Source organism: Micromys minutus (assembly GCF_963924665.1).
Source record: "Micromys minutus genome assembly, chromosome: 22".
NCBI classification, from domain to species: domain Eukaryota; kingdom Metazoa; phylum Chordata; class Mammalia; order Rodentia; family Muridae; genus Micromys; species Micromys minutus.
Window position 1 is genome coordinate 13,551,793 of NC_137957.1, and position 23,672 is coordinate 13,575,464.

General features: G+C 38.6%; 1 protein-coding gene across 1 annotated transcript in view; it reads left to right on the top strand.

The window, feature by feature from the left end:
• The window catches only part of LEMD3 (LEM domain containing 3), a gene marked incomplete at its 5' end in the record, with an annotated part of 46,404 nt that overhangs the window by 11,740 nt on the left and 10,992 nt on the right, over positions 1-23,672 (top strand). The window contains 3 exons of the mRNA XM_080935042.1: positions 12,005-12,042; positions 14,855-14,921; positions 17,130-17,197. Of these exons, the coding sequence (XP_080791168.1) occupies positions 12,005-12,042; positions 14,855-14,921; positions 17,130-17,197 (173 nt within the window). The remainder of the gene's footprint in view (positions 1-12,004; positions 12,043-14,854; positions 14,922-17,129; positions 17,198-23,672) is intronic.

Below are 23,672 nucleotides of genomic sequence, written 5' to 3' on the forward strand. Positions count from 1 at the left end.
TTTCATTCTTCCTCCTTTTCCTTCTTGTTTGTTTGTTTAATATGCATGAGTTTGCCTGCATGTGTATATGTGTACCACATGCATGCCTGGTGCCCAGGGAGGTCATCAGATCCCCTGTAGCTACACGCCTTCATGAGCCACCTTGTAGGCACCGAGGATTGAACCTAGGGACTCTGCAAGGGCTACAAGTGCTTTTAAATGCCAAGTCATCTCTCTACACATTCACCACATTTTTTCTTAAAGATGTTTAATCATTTGTTAGTTTCTATAGAGATTTAAATAATAGACACCGGGTTTCATCACTTACTGCTTAGTCATGAATCCTCGAGGAATATAAATAAAACTGTGAGCATGCTACTTGAATTCAGATGTTTTAAAAATAGAGTATACTAGGGTATATGGTTTGACAAAAATGGGGCATGTTACTTAAAGTAGAAACATTCTAGTAAGTCTTCCAGCTAGAGCAGACACTGAGAATACAAGTAAATAGTTTGTAACTCTGTCAGTGGGTCATGAGGCTTCTTTGTCCCCTACCCCCAATTTACGAATAATAATTCTGGTTCCTGAGGAAGAAAGGATACCCCTGGTGAGTTAAAACTTTTAAAATTAAGATACTTTTTGGGACATAAAGTAACTGATTTTAAAGGAATTTTCAGAGTTGCCTGCTTTGTTATGCAGTGGTAGAATTTGGATGTTGTTTAGCCAAGTTTCTTCAGGTGTAAGGAACAGTTTAGCTGGGCAGTGGTGGTACACATCTTTAATCCCAGCACTCAGGAAACAGAGGCAGGCACACCTCTTGAATTCAAGGCCAGCCTGGTTTTCAGATTGAGTTCCAGGACAACCAGGGCCACACAGGGAAACAAACAAACAAACAAACAAACAAAAAACCAAAACCAAAACACCAAACCAGAAAGAAACTGGGTTTTTACAGGTTTTACTGTGACTTTGGATTTGTAGTTAAGAACATTTTAGTGATAGCTTAGTTCAAGGGGCCCTGAGTTTATGTATGTGTGCCTCAGTGACTTGAGTACTGAAATGTTTTGCATTATTCAGTTCTAAAAACTTAGTAGCTGAGGACTCCCATGATGGACATGTTTAAGCTATGGCCAGAGAAGCTTTTCTCTGCAGAGAGTGTGGGTGAGTGCATAGACTCCTGGCTGTTCAAAACAGCTGCATGTTGAGACTTAACAGATCATTTTTACTGTCCCCTGGACAGCTTAGGGAATATCACAGAAAATGGGATAGAAAGACTGTAAGGAGAGAAAGAAGGGCTGCAAAGTGCCCTCTGCTGTGCATGGGTGCTGGGGGTTGTTGCAGTCATGAACCCCCAGCAGCCTCTTGCCTTCATTGGACCTATCCAATAGTAGGCCTGGAAATAGTCACAGATGGTGGAAGAGCTGGGGGTGGGGTGGGGCTGCTTTTTCCTGCTGAATGCTTCTGGGAAAAGGGAGTCCTCATCTTCAGCTGTGTACCCACAGGTGAGCTCATCGGGCTCCCTTGGATAGTTCACAACCATGCTCACAGAGACCACCTGGTTAAACTTAGTGGCTCACAAAACAAAACAGAAATACTGGAAAGGAGCCAGTGGGGAGGTTTGACCGGAGTGGTAGGGAGAGGAGAACATGGGGCTGAGAATATTCAGAGTATATTGTGTAGGTGAAGTTGTTGAGGACAAATTTAGTTAGCAAAAAGTGAAATACAACAATTCCCTAGCAGCTCTGTTGTTTACATAAGGATACTAAGTCTTTTCAAAGATTTAAGAAATAGACTATGGTGTGTGTGTTTGGTGGAACCAAGATCTGCGTATAGATAATTATCCCAGGGCATTTTTATCCTGTAACAAAGGAGCTTTAGTAATATGTATTCAAACCATTGTGGATGGGGTAAAGGTACATAAACTAAATTTGTTTTATTCCAGGATTTTAAGGTTGCTTGATTAGATTTTAGAGAAAGTATCACCCATGTTGATTTGTTCAGAGTATTGTTATGCAACTGGCAAGTTCAATTCTTGAGCTTTTCATGAAGCTTCGGAAATCTGAGTATAAAGCAGAAATTGAACATGGTCAAAATGTAGAAGTGCAGTTGGAAACTTCTTAGATATGGAGGCTTCCTTGTGCTCTCTCAGAAGGCCACTTTTTCTTTTCAATATAAAGTTAGATTTTTTTTTTAATAACTAAGGAAGTTTTAGAACAGTTACACTTTCTTAAACTTAATGTAGAAATTTACATTAAAATCACATTTGGAATTTGAAGTATGCTATAAAAGCTCTGTGGGAATAAAAGGAATCTGAAGGAATAGCATACTGTTAAAAAAAAACTTCACAAAATAAATTTAAGTTTATTTGAGCAAAAACAATTCACTAGTTGGGTGGTGTTGAGAAGCAGAAGACTCAGGGAGCTCCGTAGTCTGCAGAGAGAGGCCGGCCAGCCTGGCAGTGCTGCCTTTGACTTTTACTTTATCTGTTTCTTCTTGCTTTTGTGTGTGTTGTATCTCACGTGTCCCTTGCCTGGTGTATAAGAGGGCAGTTGACTTAATGTTTTTATTTAGTCTTAGAAAATCTCATACATGCAGAGGATGCCATCTCCTATTCCAATTTCATGTCATCTTCCTTTGTGTTTTCTCCCAGTGTCCTTTCCCATTTCTGCTGAGTCCAGTTAGTACTGCTCACATGCTCATGGGTATAGGACCGTCCACTGGAGCACACCCCGGAAGAAAGCCTTCAACCGCTGGTAGTGCGTCAGCTGGTGGACTTTGAGCACAGCGTTCACCAGGTCCGTGCTGCCATGCTGACTGCTTTGATCATGCTGTGTCCATACAGACAGCCATGAGTCTCACAGCCCTGCCATGTCTGGATGACACTGTTAGTGGCATCCTCCCTGACTTCTGGCTTTAACGGTCTTTCTGCTCTTTTTTCCATGATGCTCCTTGAGCACTGGGGCAGGTGCTGTGTTAAAGTCTCAGTCATGCTTGGGAATTCCAGACAGTTAGAGACACAGTTGTAAGGCTATCCCCTGGAGCATGAGTCACTAACTCAGTGGTGGCTACATCACCAAAGGCATTTCTTTCTCCTTTCTAGTAGCCACAACTGCCTCAGCTCCTCCCTGATAGCTGGATGTTTATTGCCCAATCATGTTGAGGCCCTTTGCAGGCAACTGTAGTTATTGTGAGTTCATAAGAGCTCTGGTCACATTTGTCTCTAAGACATTTTCATGGCTTTTCTCCTCTATCATCCAGCTCTTCAGTTCTTTCTACCCCTTCTTGGGGGCGCTCTGACCCTTAGAGGGAGTGATGTGGTACATACCTTGTAAGGCTAAGCTCAACACTTACTTGTTCTGAGCACCTTGACCAGCTATGAGTCTCTGAATTAGGTGGCCTCCACTGCAAAGAGACATCACCAAGTTTGAGGGCATGTCATGTTTCTTTAATAAAATAAGAGTAGTAGGTTCATTTCTAGGACCTTTTACCTCCCTGGTCATGGACCTTTGTCTAAATTCTTAGTAAGAGACTTGAACTTCCTACTGCAAGTGAACCTCAGTTCAGATCGAATCAGTTGGTGGTTTCCATATAGCCATACTGCGCAAGCCGTGCCTGGTAAGTTGGCAATGTGTGTACGTGGTACAAAGCCAAGAGTGACCATTGATTAATCTTTTTCCTTCATCTGTCTGCATAGCAAATTGAGGTACTATGAAGACCAGTGTGCAGGGAGGAAGCTTTTCTTTCAGTTCCAGCCTGGCTTATCTATCACTGACCTGGGTGTCTAGTGTCTTTAGCAGGTTCTTACCACTCTCGGGCAGCCGCGGGACGTAGCCATCAGCTGTGTAGCTTTGAGGGTCTCTGTGGCCTTGCTAGTCAACAGCACTGAGAGGCGTCCTGCACCTGGCACTGAAATTTTCATTTAATAACCATGGCTTTGGGATTGGCACTATCTACCCATAAATGGTATCTGTTCTGTTTTTTTTTTTTTTTAGTTGTGTTTTTTAATTAATTTATATATAAAGTAATGAGCTTCTACGTCACTTTGTATGTCCTTAATTTTTGTTAGTTCCTTCCCTGTATCCCATTTTATCTCCACCTTTCAACCTGTACCTGTTAAACACTTGCAACACCTCATTTTCATGTCCCCTGTGCTCTGCCCTCCCTGCCCTCAAGGCCTTTTGCCTGCATCCATTATGGCCCTTGGTCACTTCCTGGTCTTTATAGACATTTCAATTAATTCTAAACATTGCAAGCTAGATCTACAGTTGAGAGAAACCATGTTGTGATATTTGATTTTTCTGGTACAATATTTTTCAGTTACATCCAATTTCCTTCAAGTTTTATTTCATTTTTCTCTATAGCTGAATAAAATTAATTACGTGTATGTACCACTATAGCATTGTCCATCATTTTCTGGACATGTAGGCTGGTTCCATTTTCTAGCTGTTGGGAATAAATAGAGCTCTGTTGTTGTCAACCTGTTGTCAGTTTTTTGAAGGTATTGTTTCAGAGTTGAGGTAGTTTCTATCTGCCCTGGTTTACAGAGCATTTTTAGAGTTAGTAATGGGTAATAAGTTTCATTAAATGGTTTTTCTTTGGCCTTTTTGGTGGATGAAGTTAGTTGACTTTGAGATGATGAAGTTAGCCAAGTATACATGGGCTAAATAACACTTAATTAGGTTGTTCTTTTTGCATTGTTAGATTTGAGTTGTTCTGTAGAGGATTTTACACCTGAGTTCATGACAGCTGTTGATGTATGACTTTCTTATAGTATCTTCTTTTGGTTTTGATATTAAGAGTGATGCTGGTCTGATAGGATAAGTTAAGTATTCCTTCCATCTTCTGAAGGATAATGTTGACAGTTAGTTACATTCTTCAGATTTTTAGTAAAATTCACCAGTAAACCACCTGGGCTTGATGTTTTTTGCTTTTGGTAGTTATTAAGTTTCTTAATAGATTTAGTTAATAGTAAGAAAAATGACTATAGTTTTATCTTCACATTTCTCTTTTGATGTGCTTCATTTCTTTATCTAGTTCCAAGTTTCTTACCTGAATCATGCTTCTTCTCTCTGAAGGACTTTTAATATTTCGTGCAAGTATGAAAAAGTATATATTCATTCATTTATTCATTGGGTCTGGCTGTTTAGCTTAAAGTCTCAGTAAGCTATCAAAGATGACTTTGAGCTCACCCAGGCAGGCAGTGAGTGAACTAATCATTCTGCCTGCCTCAGCTTACTGAATGGTCGGAACTTAGATCTGGGCCATGAGACCTCACTTACAAGTAACTACTGAACTCTCCAGTGTTATATGGGCCTACTGCTTAAACAGTCTATGTGGTCCTACTGCTTATATAGTCTATATGGTCCTCCTGTTTATATATATATATATATTATGCATGTATAGTCCTTTTATTTATATGGTTTGTGTTTCCTTTGCTTGTCTCTCTCTCTCTCTTTTTTTTTTTTTTCCATTTAGTTTCTGTAACCGAGATCTCAGACCTGAGTACAACCATAGTGTAAAGTTAAAACTTGATAAAGATGGAGCTGGAGAGATGGCTCAATGGTTAAGAACACTGACTGCTTTTCCAGAGGACATGGGTTCAGTTTCCAGCAACCACATGGTGCCTCACAACCATCTGTAATGAGATCTGATGCCCTCTTCTGGTGTGTCTGAAGACAGCTATGGTGTACTCATATACATTAAATAAATAATAATTTTTTAAAAACTTGGTAAAGATAAGCAATTTCAACTATAGTCTTACCAGTTTTGCATGCTATTTCTTTTTAAAAGAGAAAAGTTCCTGCAGGCACTGTCTCTCTCTGTGGCTGGAGCATGCTCTGAGCTTGTTAGCCTGACTCTGGTTCCTAAGAGCCAGGTGTGCGCTGCCATGCTCACGATCTGCCATATACAAAGAGCAAGAGCTAACCACATTTAAAGAAAGTGGTTGGCCTATTAATTCTGAATTTTGACCTTTTATATCATTAAGTACATTTTTCTGTGCATTAGTATTTGATATCCATACTTAAAGCCCTCTTTATTTTTATAAAGACATTATAAACTTGTTTTTCAAAGAATATTTTATTTGGAAGTCACATGGGGTTATCTCTTCTTAAAACAGACAGATGACAAACTAGAAGTTCTGTAGAATAGAATATGTGTGCTAGAGAATGTTTTCCCCCCCTTCCCTTTTATGAATCAACTTTTTTGACTTTTTATTTCTATTCCAGGTTGGTAATGTGCTATGGCTGAAGGATCCTTTATGTCTAGGGTGAGGTGGTATAAGTGTCCCCTGAACGCAAGTCTCACGGCAACAGACTGTAAAGGACTTTCTAAGTCTACCTCAGGAGGCTCTGTTATGGAATGAGCATATATTTAATAAGGCCAGGGATAATTATCAAATTTTCAGGAAACAAATGGGCAGTCACTGTTGCAAAAGCATGTCCTCCCTTGTTCACTGTTCATATTTAGATCAGCCTGGCTGTTGGTGACATTCTGAAGCACTTGCCACACAGGTGCAGTGTTCTTCAGCTGTTGGAAACATTCCCTCCTCCTTCCCTCCCCTCCTCTTCCGTGGAATCAGTTCATTTAATCCCACTAATGGTAGAGGTGGGATTCGCACATTTGAGTACTCTTTGTCTGCCTCCTGAGTGCTAGGATTAAAGGTGTGCACCACCACGCCTGGGCTAGTTGGCAGAGTTTTAGAACTGTAAGAGGCTGCCCTGTAGCCCTGTCTGTAGTCATTGCTCTATAGAGAACTGAGGTGGGCATATCTTTATTCTTAACTCCTGTAACTAAGCATGGCAGTGCATAGAACAAATACCTTTTTCCAATGTCTTGCTTTGCAAGTTAAAGCGAAATGACCTATCTCAATACTACATTGAGAGATTACAGCTGTTAGAAACTGATGTCACTGGGAAAGTTCCAAAGCAGTCTTGTGAATGTGGTGCTTTTGTTCAGAGAAAGACTGGGACTGGGACAGACACATCACTGATACATCCATCTCCTTTTGTGTACTTGAGAACTTGTTTTGAGATGCTTTCCTTGCCTAAGAGCCTATAGTGTATCTCCACCAGCAGTCTTCTGGCCATGTACCTGCTAGTTTTGATGTGTTATATCATAAGGAGTCAAGGATTAGTAACTCAACATCTGAAAGTGCAAGAGAAAAAATGCTCTTCGTTTTTTTAAAGGTAGAAAAATACTTTAGTTATTGACATAGATTTTAATTTTGTCATCAGTTCCATTAAGAAAAGCTCATTTATCCCAAGGAGGTAGCCTAACCTTTTACGGGTCAGTGTCTCTGAACAAAATGTAGTACTATGTTCTTTAAAACTGTGGTGTTCTATTAAAGGAGGCACTTATGTCAGGAGTGCTGCAGTAATTGCTGTCACTTGAGAGGACTGCACAGTGGTCAGGGTCATTGGACCTTTCTGGTGTCAGTGAGACATGAGCTTGACTGTTCTTAATGGCTTTAGCACCAAACTTCTCCAGGTATTGTGAGAGGAAGAAATTTTTGTGTTCTTGTTAGGGAAAGAAATGAACACCACATAGTTAAATCAGATTAAGACTACACAGGCATCTGAGATGAGGACAGTTGTAGTGAGTTAAAGTACGGCCTTGGTTGTAGCTGTATACTTGACTCAAGGTAGAAAGAAAGCAGAGAACATAGAGAATGAAAATTACCAGAAAAAGCAAATGTCTAGAATTTTCCTGGGAAAATATCTTTCTGTGTGAAGATGTCATTATGCAGGGAGGCAGGTCCAGGATAAAGCAAAGCCTATCATTGGACGAGAAGGAAGGGTAGGCAGGGAAAAGTTTTGGAAGGAAGGAGGAAGAAAAGCAAGAGAGAGAGGAGGGAAGGGAAGAAGAGAAAATGGAAGAAGACATAGATGATCTTTCTGTGTGTCTCTGCACAGATACACGTTGATAGAAATATTTAAAAGAATGGGTTTGTACAGAATGATTTGTCTTGTCTAGATGGGCAAATTATATTTGGCTCTGAGTTTATGGTATGGAGTGTAAAATCTTCTGAGAAAATTTGAGATAAAGCCATTGTTAAATTACAAGTTTCTGGAGTTTTGATTTGGTTGGGCTGGTGTGGACAGCGTCTGTCTGCGGCAAGGAGCTGTGATAGGTCAGAGTTGTCAGGGACCAGCTACTGCTGGGGCCTCTAGAGTCCTGATTTTACCAGGTTCCAGGGAATGTGAGCAGAGTTCCTTACTGGCAGAGAGAGCCAGGAGAGAGCAGCTAGAGAGTACCTGTGGGTAGCGTGGCATGGTGCCATGCTGGAGTGGTTCAAGGAGAAGAACTCTTAGGAACCGGTAGCTGCCTTTTAAAATATTTACCAAAATATCTGTGTACTGTATTTACTTTAATTTCAAATTCTTAGAATAGAAAAATATGAGTGCATACTGTGAAGCTAATTGTATTGACCCAGGGAAAACTGAAGAAAAGCATTGAATATACAATTGCCCATTTTTCTGGTCTTAGTAGATACTTATTCAGCCAGATAGACTTGCTCCTTATTACATGTGCTGTTCTTTAAAAGATGACCTGGATTACTCATGCTTCTAGTTTTCTGAAGTTCCTGCCTTGGAGTAAAAATGTTTAAGATCCTACATACTGACTCCCTTAATTGATCTTACAGTCTCAGTTTCTTACTGTTTGCGGCTGTCTCCTTATAGATGAACTGGCTACTTCATTCCAGGAGTAACATACCATGTTAGTACCTTCCAGCTTTTGTGTACTTGGCTGGTTTTCCTGTGTTTAACCTTCAAATTTTACAGTCTTGTGGCATGCTCCTCCAGGAGTCTTGAGATGCTATTGGCCGAAGGGCTTCTCCAATTATCTTAACACAGTTTCTTTCCATCACAATCAAGCCCTGTTGTTTCTATCTATAATACTTAGTCCTGCCTGGCATATATGTATTTTTAGCATTCACTTGTTCATTGTTTCTTTGAATCCCTGCAAAACATAAGTATCAGGAGGGCAGGGGTCCTAGGTTGCACCAGCTGTCATTGTGACACAAACCTAGGCATAACCTGGGGATAAAGACTCAGTTAAGAGATATCTCTGTAAGATTGTCCTGTGGGCATGTCTGTTGGGTCAGTTTCCTGATTGCCCATTGGAGCGGTGCCCTAGGAAGGTGGGGCTGGCTCTGTAAGTAGCATCCTTCATGATTTCTGCTGCAGGTGCTGCCTCCACATTCCTGTGTTGAACACCTGACCCTGGCTTCCTAAAGGATGGACCTGTAAGCCAAATAAACACTCCACACCAGGGCAAATACAGTTATTCATTCAGTGCCCAGATTTACATTGTCTAGCATGAAGAACTCAAAGGACTGATCTCTTTACTGGCACTTGTGGCCCATATGGAGTCCTTTGGAAAGGTCATCAGTTTATTTGGTTAAGAATAGCACATACTCTACAGTATCCCAACTCATAGACACCTTCATAATAATTTTCCTGTTTAGGAATTCATAGTGGTTGGTAAATGTTTAGGTTAAAAACTGAAAAAGTTTACATTTATTGAAAGCTTTGACAGAACATATTATATTTTTGAAACTGGTAACATGAGTTTGAAGAAAATAAAATTGTGTCTTGTTATATATATATAAAATCTAATATTTAATCTAATATATATAATCTAAAATTTAGGAAACCACTGGAATATTTTGAAGATTAAATTAAACATTATAGGAATTTGATTTGTAGTCATGTAGTTTAAAGAAAAGTCAAAGTATTAAGGTATGTACAAGAAGAGTTTGGTATATCTGAACTTTGGAATGACCTGGAGAGTTGTATGGTTATAGAAGAGGAAATGGCTCACCTGGGAAAATCTGAGAAGAGGCAGTGATGTGAAGCTGTAGAAGGAGGTGGTTCTGTAGCTGACTGTGCCTTAGGATATGGGAACAGACTCTGGGAGTGCTTGGCATTGTCACTGTGCGCCAAGATGAGTACCGAGGTTCACTCAGTTCTGAGAGAAGAGACAGCTAAGACAGTGACAGAGTTCTCCTGTCAGATGATCTTGAAGTTCAGGTCTTAGCTGCACTTGCCACATTTCCACATCTTTAGATAGGTCATTGTTGATAAGAATATTTGTGGATTTTTTAACACATGACAGATCTTTTTCTCTGTAAAGACCATGCAGCTTCAATTGAGTATATTGGTGCTTTAAAAATACTAAAGTGATTTGAGGGATGAAAGATGCATGAACATGCTTCTTCAAAATTCGAGGGCTGACTTACTGTTTAAGAATTGCTGTGCTTACATAAAGTTTCCTTCTAAAACTTAACCATAAGACTCTATTTTATTCTCACCATTCTTAATTTATTGTGTGTCACTTGTTGGCATTTTTTGAGGGGAAAATATTAACTGAAGGGTAGAAAACCCTCCCTCGGCTTTTGAGATGTGTCAGCTCTCAGTGTTGGTCTTGAAACACAGATCTAGCATACGAAAGACGCGAGCAGTTTTCAACATGGCTGCTTTTCTGTGTTACTTCTCTTTCCCAGTCCTTCTGACAGCCTCCCCCAGCTTCCTTTAGAATTGTAACACTGTGAGACACGGAGCAGATTATACATAGGTGCGGCTTTACTTTATATGTCACTAAGCCTTTTCCAGCACCGACTACTTGTCTCCATCTTTCCTCATGTGCCTTACACTGGTGTCTGCTGTGGCAGCTCTTAGAGGAGCAGTCTGCGGGATGGTTTACATATAGTTCTGCTGGCAGTCACACTTGAGCTTACCTAGCTTTATTTCAGAGTATTCAGATTTCACATTAAAACTTAATGCAATTACAAAAGTAGTTTTGCAATCTATGAGCTTTGATATTAACTCAATTTTCTACTCCTATTTTCAGAACTTCTGATTTTCTACTTTTTAAAAATATTTCTTTTCCAGAATTGATACCTTTTTTTGTTGTACAGAGAAAGGTTATCTAAATGACCATTTTTAAAAAAATCTGAGAACTGGAGATACTGCTTTCTCCCTGTTGCTTTTTGATTATACCTTGTCAAAATGGTCTTGTACATGAACTTTCTTAGAATCAGGCAGTTCCTGGTTCCTATGGAACTTCCTGTTTTTTCAAATAAAAATAGAAAAGCATCTCAGAAAGGAAATCTGGTCAGTATGAACTACTTTATGAGATGGGTTGGACTTCCTTGTGCCTGAATTGTATAGTATGTGGTCTGTATAAAATGAGTAAGACTTTACAAGTGTCTGTGAACAATGACAAGTTTTATATATAATGACATAGGTGATAAGGGAAAGGGACTGAGTAGTTGTGACATGGCATGTTATTTATTTAGCCATAAGCTGGCATCATATTTTGGGGAGATTTTAGGTAGAGAAAGATTACATGGAAAATACTATAAATTCCCTTTATAATATTTGATTGTCAAATACTAAAATCTAATTGTCAGCTACTTTGTTAATTTTTTCCATGCCGTTTTTCTAGATGTTAGCAGAGTCAGGTTTTTGTTTTTTGTTTTGTTTTTGGTAGATACTAGGAGTTTTAAATGCTAAAAGAACTTAGTTTTAAAGCACTAAGTTAAGGTGGAGATATGAGATACTTAGTAATAATAACGTGGGCTGTATATACCGAGAAGATGGTGAGTGTGAGCTGCTGCTGTGCCAGGCATTTTATAGGGCTGTCTTACTTAGTCTTCACGTGACTGGACAAGGTATGTGCAATTGTTACTCCTTCTTCACAGGAACATTAGCAATTGGCAGAGAGTGAGCAAAGCATTGGGTTAAGGAGTGTTACTAAGGACCAGTGCAGACTTGAATTGATTCCTTGTAAAACACCAGAACCCTTGCTTTCAGTTGTGGTGGAGAAAAGCATGCATGAATTAAAAGTGAGACTGTCTAGCATAGTTGGTCTTATTTCTTTCCCGGCTTCTACCTCCAGTTTGTTCACATTGGTTTGCGTATGTGCATGGTGGAACCGCATGTGCTGGCTTCTCAGGTACTTGTTTAGGATTGAAGTGCTAGAGTGATGCTAATAGTTCTTTTTTCTTTCTTTTCCTTAATAGTAAAAAAACCCTTTGATGAAACATTTGGAAAAATACAAGTAAGTAAAAGATCATGATGCTTATAATGTATGCCATGTTTGAAATGATGAAGATACTAAAATGACTGTAAACTAAGGAAAGTAACTGTAAGGCCCTTTTAGTTTGAAGCATTATGTTTGGTCATTCTGGGATTCCAACACAGAACTGCTCCTCACAACGGGATGTTTGCTACTTTTGTGAAACGACAACTGCCCCATCAAATGGGAGTGGCCGTGCCATGCCTGCATCTGGCCCTCCTGCTTATAAGTGTGCCTAGTGTTGTCTGAGGCCTTAGCAGGCTTTTGTTTGGTCTTCATGTTGTTTCTTTTTGGATCTTTGTTCTGTTGGTGTGATGACCTATCAGGAAAGCAAAGGCTTAAAAGGAAAAAAAACCAAGGTTTCTTAAAGATTCTTTTTCAAAGGATAATATAACTTGAACCAAAATTTTATTTACATCAAAACACTTTTTGCTTGCCATAGACTAGACACTGAAGATTGAGATATTTAAAGCTGAAGTGAATATTACAGTACATAATTCTCTGCTAATTTTTTTATTATGGGAATTGACCATTATATAGATCTGTATCACAGTTATTTGTTTTACTCAAGAGCATATAATAAAGTGCAGTCAGACTGTAGAATATTATTTTAGATTGTTGAGAGTGGGACTTTGGAATAAATCTCTTCAGTATATTCTGTAGGGAAGACATTTATTTGCAGTGAATTTGACAACTGAGTCTTAAAAATGCAGTAGTGTTATTGAGACTTAGTACAGTGGACTCATGGAATCTTGAAGGTAGAAAACTATTTTCTTTAGTAATTTGTAGAATCATAGACTAAATTTAAGACTCTTGGGTTTCGGCCCCACCTCTTACTTTTTGGTGTTTGATTATTGGGAATGTTTGTTTATTTTTGAGGCAGAGCATTATTTATTTACTTACTTATTTATGAGATAGTCTTGTTAAATAGTCCACCTATTTTCCTGTCTCAGTCTTGCGCAGGGATTGCAGGTTTAAACCATTCTGCTCTACACACTGGGTTTTTAACTTTATATGAAGATAGGAATTACCTTGACCCATACTAACCTAAGGATGAGGTCAGTAAAAGGGTGATGTAGCAAAAGCTTGGGGGCAAGCAGCCACCTGGAGGGATGGACACTTTGTCGTCATGAGACATAATCCAGGTCCATGATGCAGGGATCTGGAGCCTTTGAGGGCTTCTTCCTCCATCACTGATCATAGTTGCATTGACTAGATTGTTCCCCAGAGTGTGCTTGCTTGTTGTCTTTGTTTCCTGGACCTGAGCGACAGAAGGATAGAAGCAGCTTCATGTCACATTCTACACTGTCTAACCGTGCCCGAACTTGCTCCATGAGTATATTCACTCGGAATCCTGTGTTCATGAAGGCTGCCCTGATGATCACAGCTTATCTCAGTGTGATGGTGTCTTAGCCCTCTCATCACTCCAGTGGTTACCTCAGTTACAGTTGTTCTTAAACTTGGAGAGCATTGCTTAGACTATTTGATAGGTTAGATAGACTGCACCATGTTTACTCCAGAGCATCTCTACCTTGTGGTCAGAACAACAATACAGACACGCACAAGGCTGGCTTACTTTTCTCTTAACTTTTCAGAATAAACCACACTTTTTCTTCATGTCTAGGGCTCTGTGGCAGTCAGTTCCAGGCTGTTCTTCTTTCAGCTTGCTCCTGCTTATGGAGGAAGTCTAACCAGTACTTTCATGCTTCTGTACCTCTGCTTGTGCAGCTCCCTCTGGCTGGAATGATGGCCAAGTCTCTCTTCTTCCTGTGCAGCCCAGCTCTAATGCTGTGACACAGATGGGCTTCTGTCGACCTCCCTCTCTGTACTGTACTTGGCCGTTACAATGTGACACTGCATGGTGCTCGGTGGTGGTCTTGAGTAGGAAATACCTTGTTTGTTGTGTTTCACTTTGCTCTGAGAAAATAGTTCTTTACTCCTTATCTTCATTGCATGCTTCACTTTAATGGTAATTATATACTAGGGTCGTCCTGGAAGTCTAGGACAGGATGTATGTCAAAGTAACAACACACATTCCTTTATATGATGGAGTCAGATTTAAACAAACCATGAGGGGCTGGAGGATGGTTCAGTGGCTAAAGGTACTTGCTAGCAAACATGACAACCTGAGTTTGAACACACATGGTCGAAGGAGAGAAACCATTCCTGTTAATTGTTCTCTGACTACAAGGGATATATACCAGTATACCCATGTGTGTGCAACCCACATGTATGTACATAATTAAATCAGTCACTCAAACATGAAATGTAACCAGTGTAACCTAGACAGAGGAAAGACAAAGACCAGTCTCCTGAGCATGGTGTGTGCATGATACAGTGTGTGCATGATACAGTGTGAAATCAGAGGGGCTTCTGTGATGGCTAGAGGAGGTTTGTCATGTGTGAGAACCATTCATGTATACATATGTGTGTCTATATGTGGGTACATGCATATCAATACTGGTGCCCACAGAGGCCAGAGAAATCAAATCCTGTGAAAGACTGAGAGCTGCCTGACAGGGGAATGCTGGGCTTGAACTCTGGCCCAGCATTCTGGGAAAAAAACTCTTCTTCACTGAGCCGCCTCTCCAGCCCCATGTCAGTTCATTTCTCAAGAAAGTAAAATATTTACAGTGATAATTTATGGTAATGTTCTTAAAATATAATAGCTGTTGTTTTCATATGATTTGTCTTTGATATTTATGACTTTAACTGTTTTAGCTTGATTTCCTCCTTTTTAAAAACTACAGACTTTTAAAAAAAGTTATATTTCATAATTTTTTTTTTATTTTAGGAAAGTGAAAAAAATCTTATGATGAGCACATTGTACAAACTTCATGATCGCTTGGCCCAGATTGCAGGTATTGTTTTAGTATTCATTGTCTCCCAAAACATTTCTAAATTATCCAATGTGCATTGAGTGTTGTGTCAGTAGTAGTAGTCTTGCCTAAATACAGGCTTAGATGGGATTTATTTATTATTTACTTATTTATCTTTTGACATACAAATGTAGTAAAGGCCACTCTTCTGCTTGCCATGTATATTAGGTGTTTTTATATGTATATTGTGCAAATAGTTTCAAATTCTAAAGGCTTAAACAACAGTTGATTGAATTAGCATGATTAATTAGAATCTTGGATAGATATATAGGTCTAGACCTTCTTTCAGCAATTATGCAGTTGTCATTCTTGTACTTAAAAGGAAATAAAGTCCTTTATTTTTACTTCTTTACATGCTCTTCTCTTAAGTTTGTTAGTGTACTCAGGTATCAACACATGCAAGCTGAATAATTTAGTGCAATTATTTAATAGATTCTTACTAAGTTTGAGATTTGCAAGTTATGGTAATAGCATCTGTGTTTATCCAATGCAATATGGAAATTAAGATTTTTACAGATAATATGAAAGAAGTGACTTTGGATCTCTTCTTATAAGGGATTTGGAAAACGAAAATGGACCCTTCCAGGGTTTGCAGACGCAGACTGCTGTGTGCAGTTGGGATTCTTGGCAGAAATCCAGGGACAGGTGTAGTGTGACTCCTCTGGTGAAACAGAAATCATTTCCTCTGTGTTATCTATCTTGATTTTGGAGTCCATAGTTTTGCTCAGTTTTTAGTCTTAGAATTCTGTGTACAGTTTGTGTACATCATTAAATGCTTCCTTTGTATACTGATTTGCCTTCAATCGTACACTACAGCTAGTGACATTTGGTATACTCTAGTACCTGGAAGTAAGTTAAATGTAGTTTATAGCTAAGAAATCCTAATGTTGGTAACTTAGGCCTATATGGCTCTAAATAGCAAATTTATGAGCATAGTCTGAGGTTTACCAGATCAACACACGAGGGTTGCTTTTAAAGATGCAGATCTCTTCCCTCAGAGTGGGTATTGGCAAGTCTTTCCTATAAAGTGCTGTAGTTAATATTTTAGGCTTTGTGGACTGGCTGCCTCTGTCATTACTATTTCATTTGCCGCTATAGCATGTAAGTAACCATAGATAGCATATGAATCAACTAGCTTGATTATACTCCACTTATGAACAACAGCAGCAGGCCCTTGGCTTTGTTTTGCTGACTTCTTCTGTCCTGGACCTGTGGAATCTGAGTCTCTGAGAAGCACTATAAAGCTTGAAGACTTATTTATCCCTTATCTAATTACCCCACTCCAGCCTGGCTTCATGAGTAAACTAATAAGTACAAACATACTTTCACTACAGAAAGGTTGGCAGGATTTTACTTTGGTTTTTGTATGTTTATGTTGAAGATATTTTTAAATTACTTGAAAGTAATAAGGCAGCAAAAACTTAGAATTCAAGTTTGGTGTGAGGAAAAATATCTCTAACAAGTACATGTAACCTGGAAAAGGGTTTGAATTCTCTGCAGTTATAGTAAAGAAGAAAGTAATTTCTCTAACTTTTATAGCACACCCCTTTATAACAACTAAATCTTAGTTTCACGGGTAGATGTTTCTGCCTAGTTTCACTGTTATCTGTGTAAAAAGTTTTCAGGGAGGTGTGTTCCTGCCAGCGGTGAGCTTGCTTACACTGTGCAAGCAGAGATGGCTTAGTACCACAGGTGCGGTGCAATAGTACATTTACACTGATTTGAATCTATGGCTTAGTACCACAGGTGCAGTGCAGTAGTGCATTTACACTGATTTGAATCTATGGCTTAGTACCACAGGTGCGGTGCAGTAGTACATTTACACTGATTTGAATCTTTGGGTTACCAGCTTTTGGAATCTATGTGTCAGTTAGTGAAGAGAGTCTCCTGGATGTTCCCCCTTAAGAACAAGCCATCAGAGTGACATTGTGCCAATATTGGGTTATAGTTTAGAACTATAATAGAGGAAGATATTCTTATATAAAGTTCATTTGAAAGTGTAGTGGTTCATGTAAGGGTAGTTGTTTGTTTACATTAGATATTAGAATTGTTTCTAAAAAAAGTAATGTTCATCAGTCTTTATTGATTAAAATATATAATTGTATAATTTGTAAAATATTTTAAATTCTATTTCTTTGTTTTTCTGCTTGATATTGTACTTACTCCAAATTAATATGCTGATTTTTTCAGGAGATCATGAATGTGGCAGTTCTAGTCAAAGGATGCTTTCTGTCCAAGAAGCAGCTACATATTTAAAAGTAAGCAGTGAAATCAGAATTTTAATAGCCATATTCTTAAAGTTCATATACTGTCAAAGTGTGACATGTTGGGTCACTGTGCACTGTTTGAGGAGGTCTCAGTGCTTCAGCACTCACGCCTGGTACCTGCATCCCGGGCTTTTCGTCCCTTACATCAGCCTCCCTCCCACTTTACCCGGCCCACGTGCATGCCTGTTTACTCCTGTGTGTTTTTCACTAGGTTCTGGTTAGGTGATAACATGTGGAGAGTTTTCTTTCCCAGATTATGGATATAAAGCTGGTTGACGTATACTTCTTATCTTAAGGATATGAAGCTGATTGCTTTTCTAGTTGTATTTTGGAGGAATAAGCACACGCCATGCACTCTACAGAGCTGTAGTGAACGTGAGGCTCAAAAACATCTACTCTCGGGCCCTCTTCCAGGTGGCACTTCATTGACCTGTGTGGCCTTGTGTATGGTTGTTTATTTGCAGGATTTCTTCATAATAAAGCTATTTAGTGTCACACAAGTAGATATAATAAAGGGAAAAGGAAATTGTTAGTATTTTTGTTTTAGAACACTCTGCATAAGAAAATGCACATAAGGGTTTGAAGAACACAGATAATAACTAGGCACTGTGCTACACGCCTGTCCTCAAAGCTGCTTCATAGGCCAAAGCAGGACAGTTGCTTAGAACCCCGTGTTTGAGAATAGCCTGGACAAATTAGCAAGACTTGTCTTAAACAAAACAAAATTAAACAAAAATTCGAGCACTACTAAGAAGGAGATTTAGATAAGAGATTTAGGTTCCGATGGGTGGGCAGCATGCGGGAAAGTAAGTGAGGAGCTTGCATTTAGTCAGAAATACTGAAAGTTTCATGACCATCCAGTTCCATAGCCTCCTAAATGTGTGAATGCTTGCAAACTGATATGCTGATCCAGCCAGCTTTTAGATAGCTCTGTGTGTTCAAATGTAAGCCAGTGTCATTTCTCCTACCCCTTCAAATATCATGGTTTTAAAAAGTAAACTTTCCTGTTAATACTTTAAATGTACATATAGTACAATGTGGTAATTGTATACACACTATTTTATATATGTAATCTCTAGGACTTTTTTTTAATGATGGAAACCCTATACTCATTGCACAGTAGCCACCCATTTTTCTCTATTAACTCTGCAGCTCACTGTGTTGTTCTACATCAGTTTGCAGTGTTTAGATATGTAACTAGGCTCATTGATACTTTCCTATCAGACTTACTGCATTTGTTGTCTTGCAAGACCATTTGATGGATTTGATAGTACATTTCTTTTTATTTATTATACCTTTTAAATAAGATTTGAAGTAAAAAGGCTTCAACTTTGTCCTTTTTAAATCTAGGCTGTTTTGTGTGTCACTGCCAGGTGTCTTTGATCTGTTTCACCTTAGTTTTGGGACAGGGTCTCTATACTGAACCTGGAGTTCACCTAGCTACTAGACAGACTGTCTGGTTAGAGAACTTGAAGGACATGTCTCCACTTCTCACAACTCCCCACTCACCTCTAAGGCTGAGGTTTCAGAAGTGTGTGGCCAGGGCATGTCATCCTTTCCTCCCTCCCATCTGTTATAATGCTGGGAATCTGAATTTAGATCCTTGTATTTGTAGGAAGTACTTTACCCATCAAACTATCTTTCTTAAGACCCAATTGTGTGGGTGCACGTGTGTGTGTGTGTGTGTGTGTGTTGCATGTGCGTGTGCATTAAATGTTTCTGGGGGTAGAAGAGGGAGTTATATCCTCTGGAGCAGGAGTTAAAGGTGCTATGAACTACCTGTGGGTTCTGGGTGCTGGGAACTGATTTGGGGCCCTTTGTTCTCTGAAAGTTTGAATTCATTTACTCTAAGAGGACTTTTTTTGATATAGGATCTTTAGATATTTTTTTATGTAGATGATTTGTGAAAAGGGATAAATTTACTTTTTCCTTTTTCGGATTTTAAAATTTCTTGCATAAGTTACTCTACTGGAATTTCTAGGGCTGTGTTGAATAGAAGTGGTAAGCAGCATCTTACCTTCTTCTGGTCTTAGAGGGTGAGTTCTTACAGTTAAGTCTTAGTGTGTGGGCCTTTGTGGGCATGGCTCTTAATACACTGACATCATTTCCTTTTATTGCTGGACGTTTTTAAACTCATTGTTAAAGAGTTTTCTCATGCTTTTCTGCAGCTATTAAAAGACTCATTTGATTTAAATATTTTCATTTTCATTTTATTTTTTTATTGGGACTGTATTATGAATACCACTTGTAATAAACAGGATAGATACAAACCCAAATAATGTGGTTTTTAATTGTTTTGGATCTGTTTAACAGATCAAAACAATAGGTTTAACAGATTAAGAAAAGATTGTATTGATAATTTTTTGTGTTGAAATGTCTGTCTATGATAGGTTTCTGCTATGTAATACTTTTAATATGCTGTTGAAGTCCCTTTTCTGCTATTTTATTGAGGATATTTGTGTCTCTATTCATTGATGCTAGTCTGAATTTTCGTGTCCAATCTATCTAACATTGATAACAAAAACCAACATAAAAGTCAGTTTGGGGGCTTGCAAGATGATTCAGTGAATAAACACACTTGATGACCTGAGTTCAATTCCTGAGACTCATGTGGTGAAAGGAGAACCCTCCTACTGCCACCATTGGATCACATGGTCATGCATGCATACATTCATCATATATATACACACCCTGAATAAATATATAAATAAACGTTAACTTTTTCATAGGTTTGGAAAAGTTCTTTTCGTTTTCTGTAGAATTTGAGGTTGTAATTTTCTTTAATGAAGTAATAAAGTTAGGAATGAATTATTCTTTCATGCCTGCCCAACACCACATCAGTCAGTGTTCCAGTGTGGATGGAGACAGGCACATAAACCCTCACCCCTATTTGAATAGCTGTTGTCAGTGGCTGAGGGAGGGAGAGTCAGTTTCTTCAGGAAGCCCTCCAGAGGTTGCTCATGTTCAGGTGCTTAGTTCTGAACTCAAACAACACTAATTGGGTCTGATAAGTTGGCGCACACACACAGTGTTTAGAAAGGGAGGGCATGAGTTTTAGAGGGGTTTATGGAGGGACAGAGAAGACTTAAGAGAGGGAGGGAGAGGTGGGAATAATAAAAATACATTGTGTTCATTTCTGAAATTCTCAAAAAAGGAAAGTTGTATTTTTCTTTGGATGAAATTTTTGTCTTTTAGTTCTGTCTGGTCTGTAGTATGTAAGTCATCATTTTTCTTATTGCTCTTAATCTGTGTTGTACGCATTTCTGAAAGTTGGGTGTAGTAATCTACTCTCAACAGTATGGTCTCCCTTCAGTTCTGTCCTTAATTATTCTCTACATCTGGTTCCTCTGTGTCTATGCAATGTAACTGCCACATCTTCCAAGTGCATCCAGCTGCCTTGTTCATGTGACATTTTACTCCAGCTTTGTTAGCAGTCACCATGTTCCTTAAGTAGTTAGCTCTTTCAGTGGAATGTTTCTCAGATATCCTTTTTAGCCCATGTACATGCCCTAAAAGCTAAAGTGGGGTTATTTGACACAGAAGGTAGTTAGATGGGTTTTTTATTCATCCATCCTGCATTGATTAGCTTACTTTCATTTGACATCTATTGCTGATGGAGAGACTTTTTTCTAGTTTTCATTGCTCTCTCTCTGTATGGAACCTTTGTTTTCCTACCATATTTCATTATTTCTTTTTATAACATAATTTTAATGGTATTGAACTTAATAACTTGTCTATATGGGTAATATTTCTTCATATGTGAAGGTCAGTTTTCTGGATTTGATATGATAACCCTGGCTGGCAGGGTGGGTTGGTTGGTTTGTTTTTCTTCCTCTCTCAGCACTTCATGTGTTTCATCTTACTCTCTTTAAGATGGAGCTGGAGAGATGGCTCAGTGGTTAAGATCACTGACTGCTCTTCCAGAGGTCCTGAGTTCAAATCCCAGCAACCACATTGTGGCTCACAACCATCTGTAATAGGATCTGATGCCCTCTTCTGGTGTGTCTGAAGACAGCTACAGTGTACTTATATTTTAAAAACGATTTATTTATTATATATAAGTAGTACACTGTAGCTATCTTCAGACACCAGAAGAGGGAGGCAGATCCCATTACAGATGATTGTGAGCCACCAGATAGTTGCTGGGAATTGAACTCAGGACCTCTGGAAGAACCACTGAGCCATCTCTCCAGCCCAGCTTTTCTCTTCTTTAAAATTTTCTTTGCCTTTTGACAGTTTAGTGTGTGTGTGTGTGTGTGTGTGTGTGTGTGTGTGTGTAGAGCTAGAGGTAAACATTGACTGTCTTCTTCCACCTTCTGCTTACTTTGAAAAACAGGGTCTCACTGAATCTTGAGCTCCTTGGTTTACCTAAGCCGCATGGTGAGTATGCTACAGGGTTCATCTTTCTTGGCCTCCCCAGTTCTGGGAGTACAGGCATGTGCCACCGTGACAGGCTCTTTTTCATAATTCTGGGGGTCTGGACTCAGGTCGGAATGCTCATGCAAATAAGCACTAATGCTGAGAGCCATCTCCTTGACCCAAGAAAGCAGTGTCTCCTGATGTGCTCTTATTCCCATTATTCAGATTTAAAATTTTTTCTTTCTTGTTGGGTTTCTTCAATCTGAACGCCTAATTCCTTACCCATACTTGGGAGCTTTCTGATTCTTATATTTGCATTTTTCTTCCCTTATTCCATTTATGCTTTCATAGTATCTTCAGTGAAACACTTTGCCTGTTTTTAATGTAACACAAACTGCTCGATAATATCAGATGGTGGAGTTGCTCTTTTTTGTATATTTTTGAACACTAATCTTCAGTAACTTTAGTGTTGTGTCATAAAAATAGACTGAGGTGGGGGGTTGGTTTTTGTTGTTGTTGAGACAGGGCTTCTCTGTGTATTCCTGGCTGGCCAGTCTGGAGCTAACTTTGTAGACCAGCTGGCCTTGATTTGTCTGCCTCTGCCTCCTAGTGCTGGGATTAAATGGACTCCCAGGTGAAAGTGGACTGAGTTTTTAAGCTTAATATATAATTTACATATGCATTACAGAAAGGTGCAGACACAGTGTCATGTGATCAAGATGAGACCTAGACTCAGATTCTATTACTGTGTATTTGTTCTGTCTAGTAACCTTTCTGAACATTGAAAAAGTATGTATTTGTGTGTATGAGTGGTTTGCTTGTATTTATATAGGTGCACCATTGTCAGAGGGTGTTCTGAATCCCTGGAATTGTAGTTGTGAGCTGCCATGTGGGTGCTGTGAATGGAACCTGGTCTTCTGTGGTTTTATAAGGTTTTTCTTAGAACTATTTTATACTTAGTTGGATTTTGGTAGTGGTGGGTTTGGTCTGGTTTAGGTTTTGTTGTTGTTGGCTTTTTATTTGTTTCTGTTTCTGCAGGTCCAGGGATTGAAGCTAGTAGATCAAACCCCAGGCCTTGCTAGGCAAGCATTTTCTCATTAAGATGTGTCCCCAGTTCATACTTTATATTCCAGATTGAGGACTGAGGTTTCACTTTTGTTTTTAACTCTATAGACTTTTTACTGTAGATTATAAAAGATTCTAGATTCTACTTCTTAAAGTTATTTTCAACTGTTAATATTCATTAGGTTCATGTGTGTGCACATTTGTGTTTGTTAATCTTTTTGGAGTTTTATCTTAAGGTTGTGAAATATATAATGGTTGTCACATTATAGATTCCATTTAGACAGCTGCCAAAAATATTCCCCTAACTAGTAAGTAAATCAATAAACTAGATTTTTTTTTTGCTAAAAATAGTCTCAAATTTTAATTCAAGTATTGAGTATTTCCTAATGTAGTATTTTATTTTCAATATAAATTACCATCATAATTTAATTCTCATGAAATAAAGGGAAAAATTTAAAATTCACTGAACAATAGTAACCTCCAGTAGTATTTAGTCTAGTTTTCTTTAGTCTTTTAAAATGCATCTTTAAAATTAGTATGACTGTAAATATCTCCTATTATAAATATTTATGTGTTTACCCTTAGAATTAGGTACATCTGCATCTCCCACTAAACAGCTTAAGTTTTTTTTTTTAATTGCTGGATAATATTTTGTTATGTAACCAAAGTGTACTGACTTATTTTCTAGTCATTTCCTTAGGAAATAATCCTGAAAAGGAAATTATGTATTCAAAGCTCTGTAAAATGCTTTTGATTATGTTAATATTACTTTGTACTCTAGAATGACAGTTTTAGCCTAGCATAGCCCCTGTTGGCTATTTTATCTATGTTGTATAAGAAACCCCCACTTGGTACCAAATAATGATTGTATACACAGCAATTTTTCTGTTTATGGAGAAATATTGTACACTTCATTTCTACATATTTATATTATAATTTCATCTGCAAAATCGTGAACACTTGGATATAGTGGCGAATGAGGCAGCCACTCCCAGCACTCCAGAGATGCTCACTAGCTCCTCTGGTTTCTATGTATGGTAAA